Source organism: Pelodiscus sinensis, unplaced genomic scaffold, assembly GCF_049634645.1.
Source record: "Pelodiscus sinensis isolate JC-2024 unplaced genomic scaffold, ASM4963464v1 ctg181, whole genome shotgun sequence".
In the NCBI taxonomy this organism is placed as follows: domain Eukaryota; kingdom Metazoa; phylum Chordata; order Testudines; family Trionychidae; genus Pelodiscus; species Pelodiscus sinensis.
Window position 1 is genome coordinate 109,159 of NW_027466014.1, and position 17,247 is coordinate 126,405.

The window sequence follows — 17,247 nt, forward strand, 5'->3', positions numbered from 1 at the left end:
CTTCTCTGGACCCTCTCCAATTTCCCCACACCTTTCCTAAAATGCGGTGCCCAGAACTGGACACAATCCTCCAGCTGAGGCCTGACCAGAGCAGAGTAGAGCGGAAGAACGACTCCTCGTGTCTTGCTCACAACGCTCCTGTTAACACAGCCCAGAATCATATTTGCTTTTTTTGCAACAGCGTCACACTGCTCACTCATTCAGCTTGTGGTCCACGATAACCCCTAGATCCCTTTCTGCCGTTCCCCTTCCCAGACAGTCACTTCCCATTCTGTGTGTGTGAAACGGATTTTGCATTTGTCCTTATTAAACTTCATCCTATTTATCTCAGGATTAGAGAAGAGCAGCAAAAATGATGAGGGGTTTGGAACGGGTCCCATATTATTTTCAGGCAGAAGGGTTCTTGTGCAAGGGGGGTTTTACGCAAGACGGAGCAGTGTAGACTTCTCGTTCTTGTGCAAAAGCCTCTTGCACAAAATGGCGGTTCATTAAGTATGCAGATGAGGCACAGCAATATACATCGCTGCGCTTCCTTGCATGTGTTCTTGCGCAAGACTGGGCAGAGTAGACGTAGCCTAAAGGTTTATTAAGAAAAGAAGGAAAAGGTGGAGAGTGGGGTTGTTCTCGACGCAGGCTCTGAGCAGAGATGTTCCAAGCTGCCAGCTCAGCAGTCTCTGGTGCACGTCCCGTGTCAGGACGGGTCGGCCTCCTTCCCGGCTCTGTCCTCGCAAGGCTGTGTCTGGGATCAGGAGCAGAATTGAAGACAAGATGAAGACGCCTCGTTGGGTCTCCCAACTGGAGCTGGTCACACGACGGCGGGAGTCACAAGCCAGCAGCCACGAGGTGCTGACTGGTCTGCAGGTTCCAGACACGTCCCTCAGGCGACCATGAGGCCACTGTCCCCGGAGCTGCGCTCGTCAGCACAGTCACTGACCAGACAACCCGTAACTGCAGCGCGCAGGCCCATGGCTCTGTCTCCGGCAGAGAACGTCCCACGCCAGCCCGGAGCCCGTATCCATAACCCCGCACACGGACACGAGGAGCAGACACAGAGTCAGCAGGACAGAAGCTTTCATTCGACTCCTCACATGGCCCCTTTGTACAGACTTCGGGGCACCCCCTCCCCCGTGGGCGCAGCAGTGACCTGCCTGCTCCCTTTAAAATCCAATAACTTGACCCGTTATTCCCTGTTCCTCCTCATATTACCTCATGTCCCACGGCCCCTGGTTCTCTCCTGAGTCCCCCCCAGCTCACATTATGGCCCATGGCCCCGGCCCTGTGCCTCTGCCCCTCCTCACGTTCCCCCCCCCCACATCCCTGGTTCCTGCCTGTGTCACCCCCATTGTCCCCACGTTACCCCCCTGCCTGCAGCCCCCATTGCTCCTTGTTCTGCCACCTGCCCCCACTGAGAACAGCCTCTCGCCAGCCTCTTTGGACCCCCCTGCAGGGAGCTGCAGGCTGCTCTCAAATCCCCCCTCACTCTTCTCTTCTGCAGACTGAACCAGCCCAAATCCCTCAGCCTCTCCTCTAGGTCATGTGCTCCAGCCCCAAATCATTTTGGTCGCCTCCGCTGGCCCCTCCCCAATGCGCCCGCGTCCTTCCTGTAGTGGGGGGCCCAGAACTGGACACAATACTCCAGGGCTGTGTCTAGACTGGCAAGTTTTTCCGCAAAATCATCTGCTTTTGCGGAAACACTTGCCAGCTGTCTACACTGGCCGCTTGAATTTCCGCAAGAACATTGACGATCTCCTGTAAAATCATCAGTGCTTTTCCGGAAATACTATGCTGCTCCCGTTCGGGCAAAAGTCTTTTTCCAAAAGACTTTTGCCCAAAAGGGCCAGTGTAGACAGCACAGTACTGTTTTCCGCAAAAAAGCCCCGATGGCGAAAATGGTGATCGGGGCTTTTTTGCGGAAAACCGCGTCTAGATTGGCCACGGACGCTTTTCCGGAAAAAGGGCTTTCGGGGAAAAGCATCCTGCCAATCTAGACGCGCTTTTCCAAAAATGCTTTTAACGGAAAACTTTTCCATTAAAAGCATTTTCGGAAAATCCTGCCAGTGTAGACGTAGCCCAGATGTGGCCTCACCAAAGCCGAATAAAGGGGAATAATCACTTCTCTAGATCTGCTGGCCATGCTCCTCCTAATGCAACCTAATATGCTATGTTCCCAGGGCTGCAGAGTGTAACCTTCCCCCCCGTTCCTGCAAAGCTCTGCCTGGGGACTGGGGACCTGTCTGGGGCCAGGGCCTGCATGTGGGGCAGGGACTGGCTGGGGCTGCCCACGTAATGCAGTCGGACGGGGGGGGGGGGGGCAGTGCCCCATCATCTGTGGGTCTCTGTTGTTCTCCCCACACCCCCGGCCCAGCCTCTTTCCCACGAGGCGAGTTTGTGGTTTTGCTGTTTCATGCGGCAGGACCCAGTGAAACAGCGAGTCAGAGACTTCCCTTTCCTGCCAAGCCAGACGCCCTGTGCCCGGGAGAGGCAGCTCTCAGCTCTGCTGCAGTGATGGATCCGCGCTGCGCCTGGCTCTGGGCCGTGCTCACAGGTACGTCCCCCCCGCGCTGCGCCTGGCTCTGGGCCGTGCTCACAGGTACGTCCCCCCCGCGCTGCGCCTGGCTCTGGGCCGTGCTCACAGGTACGTCCCCCCCGCGCTGCGCCTGGCTCTGGGCCGTGCTCACAGGTACGTCCCCCCCGCGCTGCGCCTGGCTCTGGGCCGTGCTCACAGGTACGTCCCCCCCGCGCTGCGCCTGGCTTGGGCTGTGCTCACAGGTACGTCCCCCCCGCGCTGCGCCTGGCTCTGGGCTGTGCTCACAGGTACGTCCCCCCCGTGCTGCGCCTGGCTCTGGGCCGTGCTCACAGGTACGTCCCCCCCGCGCTGCGCCTGGCTCTGGGCTGTGCTCACAGGTACGTCCCCCCCGCGCTGCGCCTGGCTCTGGGCTGTGCTCACAGGTATGTCCCTCCCGTCCTGCGCCTGGCTCTGGGCCGTGCTCACAGGTACGTCCCCCCCCGCGCTGCGCCTGGCTCTGGGCCGTGCTCACAGGTACGTCCCCCCCGCGCTGCGCCTGGCTCTGGGCTGTGCTCACAGGTACGTCCCCCCCGCGCTGCGCCTGGCTCTGGGCTGTGCTCACAGGTATGTCCCCCCCATCCTGCGCCTGGCTCTGGGCTGTGCTCACAGGTACGTCCCCCCCGCCCTGTGCCTGGCTCTGGGCTGTGCTCACAGGTACGTCCCCCCCACACTGAGCCTGGCTCTGGGCTGTGCTCAAAGGTACGTCCCCCCCATCCTGCGCCTGGCTCTGGGCCGTGCTCACAGGTACGTCCCCCCTGCGCTGCGCCTGGCTCTGGGCCGTGCTCACAGGTACGTCCCCCCCGCGCTGCGCCTGGCTCTGGGCCGTGCTCACAGGTACGTTCCAATTCATGCTGCTCCTAAGTAAAGAAAGTTAACATGGGATAAGAGGGAAGCTCCTTTCACAAATTGGTAACTGGTTAAAGAAAGGAAAGAAAGGGCAGGAATCAATGGTCAGTTTTCAGAGTGGAGAGGGGTAACTAGTGGGGTCCCCAGGGTCTGTCCTGAGACCCATCCTATTCGTTCTATTTATAAATGATCTGGAGAAAGGGGGAAACAGGGAGGTGGCAAAATGTGCAGATGAGACCCAACTGGTCGAGGAAGTTAAGACCAAAACAGACTGTGAAGAGCTTCCAAAAGATCTCCCCAAACTCGGTGACTGGGCAACAACACGGCAAATGAAATGGAATGTGGGTAAATGTAAAGTGATGCACATTGGGAAACATAATCCCAACTATTCATACAACATGATGGGGGCTAATTTAGCTACAACCACTCAAGGGGGCTCTTGGGGTCACTGTGGAGCGTTATCTGCAAACATCCCCGCAGTGCGCAGCAGCCGTCCAAAAGCAAACAGAATGCTGGGAATCATTAAAAAGGGACAGAGAACAAGACAGAGAATATCTCCCTGCCTCTGCATGACACCCTGGGACGCCCACGTCTGGAATCCTGCTGTGACGTAGTGGGGGTACTTGCTGGGCTGTGGTGACCCCTGCTGTCTGGAGCAAGACCCAGCAGGGAAAACCTCACTAGGCAGAGGTAAGGCCAAACTTGTTGAACCAGTGGCCAGACACCCCCCATGGAGAGGAACAAAGGAAGGTGGATGCTGCCCTGGCTGGGGGGCAGGGCTTGGAGAGAGTTAGGGTATGTCTACACTACCCTCCTAGTTCGAACTAGGAGGGTAATGTATGCATACCGCACTTGCTAATGAAGCCCGGGATTTGAATTTCCCGGGCTTCATTAGCATAAGCGGGGAGCCGCCATTTTTAAATCCCCGCTGCTTCGAACCCCGTGTAGCGCGGCTACACGGGGCTCGAACTAGGTAGTTTCACGAGGAGTACCGGTAGTTCGGAATAGGACCCTAGTCCGAACTACCTAGTTCGAGCCCCGTGTAGCCGCGCTACACGGGGTTCGAAGCAGCGGGGATTTAAAAATGGCGGCTCCCCGCTTATGCTAATGAAGCCCGGGAAATTCAAATCCCGGGCTTCATTAGCAAGTGCGGTATGCATACATTACCCCGCTAGTTCGAACTAGCGGGGTAGTGTAGACATACCCTATGTGAGTTCCTATCTGGAGAGCATGGAGGAGAGCCTAGGGGAAGGGGCTGGAGTTTAGGGGCCCAGTCTCCCCCAGCTCAAGGGGGCCTGAGGCATCCTAGCCCAGTTCCTGTAACCAGACTACATCTGTGCTGCGCTGTGCTGGAGGAGCAATAAACCACCATCAATTCCACTAGCTGGTGCAGTCTGTTTGTGCCATTTTGGGGTGCAGGAGACGGGGAACCCCCAACGCGCCGTCACACCTGCGCACAGCTGTGGTCACCTCATCTCAACAAAGATCTCTTGGCATTGGAAAAGTTTCAGAGAAGGCCAGAAAACTGATGAGGGGTTTCGAAGCGGTGCTATGAAGAGAGGTTGACGCGACGGGGACTTTTCAGCTTAGAAAAGAGGGGACTGAGGGGGCATGATAGGGGTCTATAAAATGAGGAAAAAGTGAATTTGGAAAAGTTACTGACTTGGAGGCGTGTCCCTGTGGGTGCTCCACATTAGGGTTTTGCGCCCTACTGCGCTCCTAGTCGGAGATTCGCGGGAGCAGGGCCCTCCGGTGGGCTGCACCCGCCAGGCAGACAGTGCACACGGTGCCGCTACCATCCATGCACAGCCAACCGGCCCCTCTGCTGCGGGGGCGTTGGTCGGAACCGCAGTTCCTCTCCACGGTCTCTTTCAAGCCCTTGCAGTGTAGAACATTTCCTGGTCACTCACCTAGTTGGCCAGTGTTACGGCTCTTTCTAGTTCATAGAGGGTTTGTTCTTCACATTTAAAAACAAACCTCCTCTTTTTCTCCTGTTATGCGGCTTCTGCTTCTTCAGCCTCGCAGGTTTTTCCTACCTGGGATGCCTGGTTCCCGGGGCTCAGACACTGCCTCTCCTCTCTCCAGTGTGTGCTGTTCAGGGTAGGCGCACGCTACCACAGAGCCGGCATTGCTGGCAGTTAACGGCTCTCTCTCGAGAAAACGGTGAGACCAGCCTCAGACCCAGAGCGCTCCTCTCCCCCTTGGCCGTGTCTGCCAGCTCTGCCTCGAGAGGCTCTTCCTCCGCGCCGGCCAGGGAGAGAGCTCGTTCCTCGGGAAGGTGACTCTCCCTCAGAAAAAAGGGAGCAAGCGCCGAAAGTATCCCTGCTCCGACCCCTGCAACGGCTCCGCACAGGGAGGTTCCAGGACCGACGGTTCCCGAGGCTCCAAGGACCTCACAAAGCCGGGCAGCAAGGCACCAGCCAGGCAAAGCCAAGTCTAAATTGGCACCCCCAGCACCATGGGCACACACAGCGAAGCCTCGCCCGCCCTATCTCATGGGCCCCAGCCAGGGCCCTAAGGACAGGCCTTAGTAGCATCCTGTCCGGCTGGTGGGGTTAATACCTGAAACTCACCAGCCCACTGGCAAGTCCTCAAATGCCCTGCCCTGGGCTGCTTCCTACCCCGCTACCCCCGCGGCGCTCCCCTTCCCTTGCCCTCCTCCCCAGCCTCTCCCTTTCCATCTCCTCCTGGAGTCACTCTCCCTGACGTCACCCGCTGACCCCGGGGTCGGGGACTGGAGCATGGGATTCCCCCGGGGTCGGGGACTGGAGCATGGGATTCCCCCGGCATCAGGCCCCTGCATCCGCCAAGCAGCACGCGCAAGGGGCCCATGTTTCCCGGCTCGCCCCGAGGAGCGCATGCGCCACCGCGGGAGTAGTGCGGGGCAGATCGGTCCCGGTCGAGCGGGGCAGCTCCGACCCGTCACCAGGTGGTATCGCTGGCTCCCCATTCAGCACCGTCGGCACCGCAGGTAGCGGCAATAGTCCCGTCTCAGCGGCTATCAGCACCGCAGATGCCGGTACTGGTCCCATTCACCGCCACGGAGGCGCTCAGGGTTTCCTTGGCACCCACAGCTCCTCTTTCAGCACTGACGGCACCGTGGGATGGGGGTGCCTGCGTCTGACAGCTTCCTACACTCAGCTACACCAGATTCAGCACCGCCGTGGTCCAGCGACAAGGAAGAGGAGCCCGAGACATTCCTCCCCAAAGCAACCCCAGTCACAACAACAGCATATAGCGGCGCAACTGCAACCCCGCAACGGTTGTCTCTTCCCTTCCAGCTGGCCCTATTGGGACCCATGGGCAGCGTATCGAGCCCAACAGCTGCAGCAGGTGCAACCCCAGACAACAACGGCACCGTCCTCTAGAGCAGTATCCCTGCCACCACCGACAGGTCCGTGTAGCAGGAGGAGGAGGAACCAGCATCGAGTGATGAGGAGTCTGGTTTGCTCCTGTCCCCCAACGCATCTTTCCTCCTCTTCTGCTGATGACACCCGATGCCTCCGCCCCCCGGTGGGAGATGATTTCTGTTCTTGCCAGGAACGCTACACGTGGGCTGCAGAGGTCCCTGAGGTCTCCCTGGTTGGCCTCCCTGAAACTCAGCACAACTGACCAGCATACTGCACGCCTCCCCTGTCTCCAGACCGGCCTTACCCATAGACCCCGCGCTTATGGGCCCTGCCAGGGTCATGTGGCAGACGCCAGACACGATTCCACCGGTCTGCACAAGGACTTTGGGACTTAAAAACCATAAAGAGCCCCACTGCCACCACCCAAGTATTCCAAAGGAACCAGCGAAGAGCTCACTTGGGAAACCTCAGCCCTAAAGTATAGAATCATAGAATCATAGAATAGTAGGACTGGAAGGGACCTCGAGAGGTCATCGAGTCCAGCCCCCCGCCCTCAAGGCAGGACCAAGCTCCGTCTACACCATCCCTGACAGATGTCTATCTAACCTGTTCTTAAATATCTCCAGAGAGGGAGATTCCACCACCTCCCTTGGCAATTTATTCCAATATTTGACCACCCTTCTGCCTTCCACTTTCAAATTCTCAGCCAGTTCCTCCCTGTTTGTTAGGATCAAATCTAGAACAGCTTCCCCCCCCGGTAGCTTTTTCAACCTTCTGAAATAAAAAGTTGTCTCCAGTGCAGTCCAGAAACTTATTGGATAGTCTGTGCCTCGCTGTGTTAGTTTCCCAACCTATGTCTGGATAGTTGAAGTCCCCCATCACCACCAAATCTTGGGCTTTGGATAGTTTTGTTAATTGTTTAAAAAAAGCCTCATCCACCTCTTCCACCTGGCTAGGTGGCCTGTAGTAGACTCCTCGCATGATATCACCTTTGTTTTTAATCCCTTTTAGCCTAACCCAGAGACTCTCAACACTTCCGTCTCCTATGTCCATCTCCACCTCACTCAAGTGTGTTCATTGTTAATGTACAAGGCAACCCCTCCTCCCTTTTTTCCCTGTCTGTCCTTCCTGAGCAAGCCGTACCCTTCCATACCAACATTCCAATTGTGTATTATCCCACCAAGTTTCTGTGATGCCAACAGTGTCATAATTGTATTTATTTATTAGCACTTCCAGTTCTTCCTGCATATTTCCCATACTTCTCGCATTGGTATCTAGGCATCTACGATCCTGATTTGACCTTGCCTCCCAGTTTTGCCCTAACCCTCCTTTCTCTCTGCCATTGTAGCCCACGCTCCCTCCCATTTCCGACCCGTCTCCCAGGTCCCGTGTGCTCCTCTTACCTGTGGGCTTTGCTCACCTGTCCCCGTCGAGCCTAGTTTAAAGCCTCCTCACTAGGTCAGCCAGTCTGTGTCCAAATAAAGCCGTGGTGGAGAACCTCCCCCTTCCAAGGGTCCAAGCTGTTTGCAGACACCACGGGTGCGTCCCTCCTTTCACGTAACGATTCCTGGGGGACGCTGAGGACTCTTGGCATACGTGTACCTACAGCCAATGGCAGCCAGGGCCTCAGCTTCTCTATGGAAGGATCCCCTTGCAGCTCCATCTGGAACACTGCTGCTGGGCTGGTGGTTATGTCCCGGGGCCGGGGGGGGGGGTGTACCTCAGTTTCCCTACCCTGGTCTGGAGGCTCTGGGATGCCGCTGTCTAGACCTCCCCTCGGTGCTCCCCTTCCCCCCCGGGGCGTCCTGTGCCCCTCACTGGCTCTGCTCCGGGTGAGGACCAGGGCATACTGAGCACTCTCTGGCCAGTCCTCCAGATCGTTTCTCATTAGCACCTCTGTGGGCAGCTGATCCTGCACCCCCACCTCTTTGGGCCCCTCCCTGGCCCCCTTTCAGGGGTATCCTCGCGACAGGCACTTTGACCGGGGGTCTGAACATTCCCCCCAGGGTCAGGCCGGCATCAGGCACCAGCTGGTCTGGGCCCATCACCTCGGGCTGCGCCGGCGTCATCTCCGCCCCCGTGTCCCAGAGCCCCGGACGCTCCTTCCCCCACCTCAATGGGGTGACGTGACGATGGCTCCCCGGGCCTTGTCCCCCACTCACCTGGAGGATCGAGTACGGCCGCTCGGGGGCTGGTGCTTCGCCCCCCCAGCTGGCCTGCCCCGCCGGTCCCCTCCCCCCGGCACAGCCCAGTTACCTGCATCCCCTGGGCCGGCTGGCGTCCTCCGGGTGCGCTCCCAGCCCGTTGATGCACCTGGAGCCCTGCCTGGCTCCATCGCCTTCACTCTCCGGCTTTGCAACACCTTGAGCCATTTTTGGCCACAGAAGTTGCATTTTGGGTCCCCTGAGTCCCATGGGGGGGTTGTCCTGGCCTGGCGCTCTGCCCCCCCCCCCCCCCACTGGACTGGGCTTCCTGGAGTCCCACTTTGGAGGGGTCTCCGGGTGACTCCCCTTCAGGGCCCTGCTGTGGGTCTCCCGCCTGTCCCCGATCTGCTGGCCGCCAGCGTCCCCGCCCTGCGCAGTCTGTGGGCTCCTGGCCGGCCAACCGCCCCTTGAGGTCCAGGGGGCAAATGTCATGGAGCTGCTCCAGCGTCCCCAGGTTGCACACGTCCTCGGCGGGGGTGGCCCCGGTCCCTCCCCCCACTTGTGGGGTATTCCCCCAGCACTTGGCCCCCTCCTTGTAGGTGGCGCCAGGGGACTTGCGCAGCCCCCGGAACCGTGTCTGGTCAGCCTGGGGGTCACCTCAACCTTGAGCAGCCAGGCCGGTTTGAACAGCCCCTCGTCCCCGACTATCCCGCCCCTGGCGAACCTCAGTCTGGCCTTGGGCCCCAGGGGGGTTGGATTGCGGAGCCGTCTGCAGGGTCGATCCGGAGCCGATCACAAGCCCCTCGGAGGCTGCGATGTCGTCCCCTCCTCACATGGGGGAAGCAGCCGGGAACCCAGCTTCCCCCCAGAGCTGCCATCTTGGGCCCTTCCCCACTGACCCCCGGACAGGCCCCCTTGGCCCGTCTCTCCTCCGGCTCCAGCTCCTGCTGCCGCCGCTGCACTCGGTCCTCTCGCTCTCTTCCCATCCACCGGCCTCTGCTCCTCCAGCTCCAGCTGCTTCACGCCCGGCTCCCCCGGGGAGAAACCGGATTGGGGCCCTGGGGAGTCGGCTCCGACAGACTCCAGGATGCTGCGCTGACTGTGCCTCCCTCCCGCCCCCCACGGCTGCTCCCTGGGGGTACGTCTACACTACAGCGCTAGTTCGAACTAACTTAGTTCGAATTAGTTAATTCGAACTAAGCTAGTTCGAACTAACGCATCTAGAACTAAAAACTAGTTCGAATTAGCGTTTTGCTAGTTCGAACTAGCAAGTCCACATTGAGTGGACTCTGAACAGGGCTTAAGGCTGGCCGGAAGCAGTGCCGGCAGGGCATCAGAGGAGGACTTAGAGTGTGGAGATGCTGTCTCAGGCTAGCCGAGGGCTGCACTTAAAGGGTCCCGACCCCCACCCCGGACACACAGTTCTAAGGGGTGCCCCGCTTGCAAAGAAGTTCTGGCTTGGAGTGCCCTGAGTGCCCACACTGGGCACATCACACCACTCGGCCATCAGCCCGGCTGCACTTGCCGCAGGCTGCCATCTGGGGAGAGGGAGTAATTGGGGGGCTGCAGGAGAGCTTCCAGCCCCAGAAGCCCGCAGAGCCAGCCCAGTCCTCCCCATCGGGGGCTCGTGCCCCATTCCTCCCTCACCTCCTTCCACTTACCCTTCCTTAGCCCCCCTTCTTATTGATGTACAAAATAAAGATAACGTTTCTTCCAACATTGACTCTGTCTTTATTGAAAAAAAACTGGGGGAGACTGGGAAAAGGAGGTGGGAGAGGGGAAGAGAAAGGCTGGGAGAGGGGAGGGCAACTAACATGATCAGGGGTTGGGAACAGGTCCCAGATGAAGAAAGGCTACAGAGACTGGGACTGTTCAACTTAGAAAAGAGGAGACGGAGGGGGGACAGGATAGAGGTCTCTAAAAGCAGGGGTTGGGTGGAGAGGGTGCATTCAGAAAAGTTCTTCCTGAGTTCCCATAAAGAAGGACTAGAGGACACCAAAGGAAAGGAATGGGTAGCAGGCTTGAAACTAGTAAGAGAAAGTTGTTCTTCTTGCCAAAGCAAATAGTTAACCTGTGGAACTCCTTGCTGCAGGAGGCTGTGAAGGCTACAACTAGAACAGAGTTTAAAGGGAAGTGAGATAAAGTGATGGAGGTTGGGTCCATGGAGTGCTATTAGCCAGAGGGTAGGAGTGGTGTCCCTGCCCAAAGTTTGTGGAAGGCTGGAGAGGGATGGCACGAGACAAATGGCTTGGTCATTGTCTTCGGTCCATCCCCTCCAGGGTCCCTAGGGTTGGCCGCTGTTGGCAGACAGGCTACTGGGCTAGATGGACCTTTGGTCTGACCCAGGACGGCCATTGTAAGCTCAGGGCTCAGTGTCGGGGGTCTCAGTGGACCCCCCTGATTTTCATGCACACCTGGTCCTGGGTGGCCAGGCTGGCAGCTCTCCTGCCCTAGACGGCCACTTTCCTGTGCCTAGTGCGGAGATCGTGGACGAGGTCCACGATGTCCGCACTAGCCCAGGAAGGTGCCCGCCTCTTGCGGTCCAGGGCAAACTCCCGGGAGCCGCCAGCCTGGTCCCGGCAAGAGGGGGTGGGCTGGGGGGCATCGGGTGGGTGGCTCTGTGCCGTGCCAGGTGCAGGGTCTGCTAGCTGGGTGCTGGCAGGCTTGCACCTGGCACGGGCACCGTAGCCAGCCCGTGCCCCTTTAAGGGGTCCGGGGCCGGGAGGGGGGCATAGAGTTTCCCTGGTGTTGGCCAGAGTGGCCACCAGGGAAACCTGGGGAGGGCTAGCCTCTCACTAGTTCGAACTAAAGGGCTACACAGCCCTTAGTTCGAACTAGCTAGTTCGAACTAGGCGTTAGTCCTCGTAAAATGAGGTTTTCCTAGTTCGAACTAAGCGCTCCGCTAGTTCGATTCAAATTCGAACTAGCGGAGCGCTAGTGTAGCACCTATTAAAGTTAGTTCGAACTAACGTCCGTTAGTTCGAACTAACTTTGTAGTGTAGACATACCCTGGCTCTCCGGGCATCCCGGGAGCCCCGTGGGACCCGGAGCCTGGCGCTCCGCCTGGTCCTTCTCCGCCAGCTGAGCTATTAGCTGCCCCTCGGTGAGCCCCCGCGCTCAGCCCCTGCCCCTGCGCAGACGGGCCAGGGCACCCCTCAGAGCTGGGCACCGGCCGCTTCCCCCTGGGTCCTTCAGCGCCCCCCTGTGTTTCTGGCAGCCCCGCGGTCTACGGGGTCACCCCCAAACCACCCTCTGCTACCGTATGCCAGGGACCACAGGTCCTGCCCACGCTCGGCCCATCCGTCCCTGGGCAGGATTCCCTCCACCAGGGGGCAGCCCCTTCTTGGGGAGCCCACCTCTCTTGGGGGGCCCACTCTCCCCTGGGGGGTCCGCTCCTCTGCCTCCGGGACGGCACCTCTCAGGACCTTCAGCCGCCTGCCTCTGCCATGAGCCCCTCGGGGGTCCCCTCCCTCTGGCCCCCGGGACCTCCCCTCCCAGAGGGAACGGTGCCCCCCTGCTCCCCAGCCCAGAACGACCCAGCCAGCACCAAGCAGAAGGGGCTATTGGGCGTTGAACCCAGCGAAGGATCCCTGCACGTCTGAGTCTCCCCTGCAGCCGGCTGAGTCCTGCCCCCTGTCCAGAACAGATCCCGTTTTCCAGCAGAGCCTCCAGCATCCCCCCGCAACAGGCCCTCCCCCGCCAGTGTCTCTCCCCAGGTCAGAGGGCCCGGGCCCCTCTTCTCCCCCCTCCCCCGTCCAATGCTCCCCCCTCGCTGGGGCCAGCTGGGCCGGTCGCCGGGGTCCCCCCTGCAGCCCCTTGTCTCTCTGTCCGGAACCAGCCGTGTCCTCTGAGCAGGGCCAGCTGGGCACCAAAACACCAAAACACCCGTCTCCGGGGCTCCGGTTCTGTGCTATTCACTGACACAAAAACTCCCTCTCCCCTCGTCATATTAAACCAGTAACACCCTAGGGCACTGACTGTCCCCCCCCCCCCCGCATGCAGCCCCCTCCCAACTCCCCGCCTCCTCCCAGCAGGACAGGGTGGTGGGGTGCTCCAGAGCGCAGACAGGCAGGCTCCGTGGTGTGATCAGCCCATCAGGTGACAGTCCCAAGGGGATCTCTGTGACACAACCCAACACGGCCATCGACATCCCCCACCCCAGAGCTCTCTGGGGACACACGCTCCTTCCCAGCGCGTTTCTCCTCTGCAGAGCAAAGTGCGACCCGGCAGAGCCCGAGCCTCCCTCACCCGTGTGACTTCAGTAACGTCCCAGGCTTAGGGCCTGCTCTGCCGGCTACCCGTGGTACCGTCCAGCTGGCCCCTGGGCGTGGCCAGTGTCCCTGGGCAGTTGGTTTGCAGGTCGACACCGTGTCCAACACGGCCTCCCGTCTGTGCAGCGGGCAGCTTCCCCGCAGCTGCAGCTCTTGGGGCACCGGAGAGAGGCAGGTGGAACAGACCCTGCGGCTTTTACTGCTCTGTCCCTCCTGTTTGCAACTTTTGCTGTCAGAGAGACGTAGCGAGGGGTGGCTGGGCGGAGGGGGCAGGTGCCCCCGGGCACCACACTAATGGGGCGCTGGGCTGGGGTGGGAGCAGAGCGCACATCCCCATGCAGCGCATCGAGTGGCAAACCCGGTGCAGTGTGGTAGTGTGTGGAACTGCGCCCTGTAGGATTGTGAGACTTGTGCGGTTTCCCACGGGAGCGTTTCCTTCCGATCGTACCAATAAGAAAACGCTTCCAGTAGCACATTCCTATCAGGCAGCAGCTTGCGACATTACCCAGCGCTGTCGGCCACGTGCTCCCTGTGCAACCAAGCCTCCGAGGCAGGGCCACGTGGCGGGAGCAGCCACTTTACAGGTAGGGTGACTGGTACCTCCGGCGACTGGCTCTGCAGGCAGGGGAGGGAGATTGGGTTAGAGCAGAGGGAGGGGAGAGTTCCAGGGGAGGAGGGGCATTAGGTTAGAGCAGGGGGGCTGGGGATGCCTGGCTCTGGGGGAGGGGTGGGTGCATTGGGACTACTTATAACTTTTAAAAAGCGGTACTTTATTAAAAAAAAGTTGAGAAACTGCTCTAAACCAGGGGTACAAATACCCTTAGGGAGTCTGGGGGCTATGTCAACACAACTGACATTTGGAGAGAACTGAATTGTTGTTTTAAATTTTACAGCAATTTATTATTTTTGTACTTTTTACACCTCAAAATTTCATCACGCGCCCGGCTACAATTACGTTGTTTAAACAAATGTGGCACAAATGTTGCCTTTGTCCCTGGGTGCATAACACCCTTGCGACGCCTCTGTCTGCTGTTTGATTCATTTGCTCATGATGCTGTGTTCTCACGTCCCAGACGGGGGCTGGCTGCAGAGTTTCCCCCCCAGGGACCCAGGGGTGTTGCCGTGGGCGCTGTAACGCTGGGGGGGGGCGGGTTGGCGCAGGCAGCGTGGGGGTGACACTCAGCGCCCCGAGGGATTCACTGGTGCAAAACGCTCACGTCCCCTCCCTCCTCCCGTCTGTCTGTAGGGGCCTCGCTGCAGGGCGGCTCGGCAGAGATCAGATGGGTAAATGGCTGCTCGACAGGGAAGGGCTGGACAGGGGCCGGCTGGTCCATGTGTGTCCCCCCACGGATAACGGGGCTGAGAGGAGAGTCCGTCGTGCTGCCCTGCAACTTCACACACCCGCACCCCGACTACTCCGGTCCCATCCGGGTGATCTGGCACCCTGGTGTGTTCCAGTGCCTGGTGCACAACGGAAGCGCCAGGACCAACAGCTCCGACAACTGCACGGCGGGGGCTGGGCGCTATCGCCTGGCTGGGGACCCCCGGCGGGGCGACCTCTCCCTGAACATCACGGGGCTGCACTTCAACGACAGCAGAACGTACCGGTGCCGCGTGGAGCTCACAGACAAACCGGGAGCAGCCTGGAGGAACCCAAATGGGACAGTGCTCACCGTGGCAGGTACCTCACCCAGGGACCCCCCTCCAATCCTAGGTCACACTCCCTGCAGCCAGGGCCCTGCTGCTGGCCGTGGCCTGGTGCCAGCGGGGAGGCCGCAGGTGCCTGGAGCAGCCTGTGGGCAGAGCACAGCAGGCAGGGAGCCTGCGCCAGGCAGCCACGCTCCTGTGCCCAGCTGCTGTGGCCTCTGGGCACCTGCCCCAGGGCCCCTGGGCAGTGCCTGTCGGGCCGGCTCTCTGATATGGGGCAGCATCTGGCCACGTCCCTGCCCCATTGTGTTGGGTCTCAGCAGAGCCCAGCCCCGGCGCATGGGGGGGCCTGACCCCAGCCCCCCCCCCAGGGCTGCCGTCTCCCCTGGCAGCGCCTCCTCTCCTCTCCTCACAGCCCCACCCAGCATCCAGAACCTCTCGCTGCTCCCCGAGTCCCGCCCCACGCGGCTGAGCTGCACGGCCGAGGGGAGGCCGGTGCCCAACGTCACGGTGCTGGGGCCGGCGGGGGACCTGGTGGCAGTGCGGGCACCGAACGCCACGGAGCCCACGGACCAGACGACGCTGGAGGTGGCCCTGAGCCAGAACGGGCCCTACACCTGCCGGGCGGAGAACGCACACGGCCGGGCTGAGCGCTCCGTGTCCCTGGGCCCCCAGGGGCCGTCCCTGCTGCTCATCCTCCTCCGCCCACTAGTCCTGCTGCTCCCGCTTGGCCTCCTGCTGCTCGGCCTTTACTGCAGATTGCGAGGTGGGGGCCAGGGGCACCCGGGGCAGCTCCAGTCGCCAGCACCGCAGGCCCCCCCCCCGCCAATGGGCCTAGGCCAGGGCCGGTCTCAGCGCCAGCCCCAGCCCCAGCAAATCCAGGAGGGGCTGCCGTGGAGCCCTCGCTCTGCCCCACAGAGCATGGCCCCTGCTCCCTGTCATGTTACCGAATTTGAGGGGAGCAGCCAGATCACTGCTGCACCCCTAGGTGGGGGTGTTGGCCCCAGAAATGGTATAAAAGGGAGTCATGTGGGATGTTGAATAGAAGCTACTGTCTGCTGATCCTATGGACGCTGTTCATGTGAGTGTAGAATGTCTGTGTGTGTAGTTAGGAATCTGTAATCTGTGTGGAGACTGAATATTTCCCTGCATGTGGTTGAGCATTGGGCAGAGCCGGGCCTGTGGACATGCTACTTAGCGAGGCCCTGTGGGACAATGGCTCTCAATGGGCCAAGGACACACCTAAAGCATGAGGGCGGACACCTGAGAGCTGCCAGCAGGGAACACAAGGGCTGTGTCTACACTGGGCCACTTATTCCGGAAAATCAGCCGCTTTTCCGGAATAAGCTGCGAGCTGTCTACACTGGCCCTTGAATTTCCAGAAAAGCAACGATGCTCTACTGTACAAAATCAGCCGCTATTCCGGAATAAGCTGCGAGCTGTCTACACTGGCCCTTGAATTTCCGGAAAAGCAACGATGCTGTACTGTACAAAATCAGCCGCTATTCCGGAAAAACTATTCTGCCCCCGCTCGGGCATAAGTCCTTATTCCAGAATACTGTTCCAGAAAAGGGCCAGTGTAGACAGCCCAGTAGTCTTTTCCGGAAAAGCGCGTCTACATTGGCCACAGATGCTTTTCCGGAAAAAGGGCTTTTCCGGAAAAGCAGCTTGCCAATGTAGATGCTCCTTTTCCGGAAAAACTGAAAATGGAATAGTATTCCGTTTTAAGCAGTTCCGGAAATTCATGCCAGTGTAGACACAGCCAAGGATAGGCCACTGGCCAGGTGACCTGCTGTAGCCAAGAAGGGACCAGGAAAGAGGGATAAAGAGGCCATGTGGTCGACTCCATCTTAGGACTCAGCTCAGCACTTCATCCCAGAGGCAGCACTGCAGGGATCGAAGAGCCGGAAAGACCTGTGAACCCATCCTGATCCTAGGCTGAGCAACAAGGACTTTTAAACCATCAGCTGTAACATCTCTGCTAGAGCCTGCATCGAGAACTGGGAGATTCGGTGCATGTAACGTACTGTACTTTAATAACCTTACTCTCAGGCTTTTCTTTCTTGTAACAATAAACCTTTAGTTTTAGATTCTAAAGGATTGGCCCAGCGTGATTTGTGGGTAAGGTCCAGAGGGTAAATTGACCAGGGATCTGTGGCTGGTTTCTTGGAACCGGACAGAACTTGTTCGGGGTAGGTGGGATTGGGTGCTAAGACCCCTCACCGGTGTATGAGGCCCGGGGCCATCTGGGGCACGGATATTGCTGGGGTGTCGGAGGGGTTTTGCTCGGGAGGCTTCAGGCAGGCAGCTGAAGCGCTCTGTGAGACTGGTTTGTGGCCTGTTTGGAGAGGTCACCAGTCTGGGGGCTGTAAGGAACCCCGGATTTGAGCAATTCGCCCTGAGCGGACGCCCTCAGCTGCGCC

The 17,247-nt window shown here is 59.4% G+C and overlaps 1 protein-coding gene across 1 annotated transcript; it reads left to right on the forward strand.

Annotated features, from left to right (window-relative positions):
• Positions 1–2,308: 2,308 nt before the first annotated feature.
• LOC142825945 (sialic acid-binding Ig-like lectin 15) lies at positions 2,309–16,921 on the forward strand. The gene is made up of 3 exons (XM_075918195.1): positions 2,309–2,545; positions 14,424–14,858; positions 15,240–16,921. Exons 1-3 carry the CDS (start codon positions 2,506–2,508, stop codon positions 15,863–15,865), a joined length of 1,101 nt encoding a protein of 366 aa, XP_075774310.1. The 5' UTR covers positions 2,309–2,505; the 3' UTR covers positions 15,866–16,921.
• Positions 16,922–17,247: the final 326 nt, after the last annotated feature.

Coding starts and splice junctions, on each gene's coding strand:
- LOC142825945 (XM_075918195.1), top strand. CDS start 2,506: ATGGATCCGCGCTGCGCCTGGCTCTGGGCCGTGCTCACAG. Junction 2,546..14,423: donor GCTCTGGGCCGTGCTCACAG/GTACGTCCCCCC, acceptor GTCTGTCTGTAG/GGGCCTCGCTGCAGGGCGGC. Junction 14,859..15,239: donor GACAGTGCTCACCGTGGCAG/GTACCTCACCCA, acceptor CTCTCCTCACAG/CCCCACCCAGCATCCAGAAC.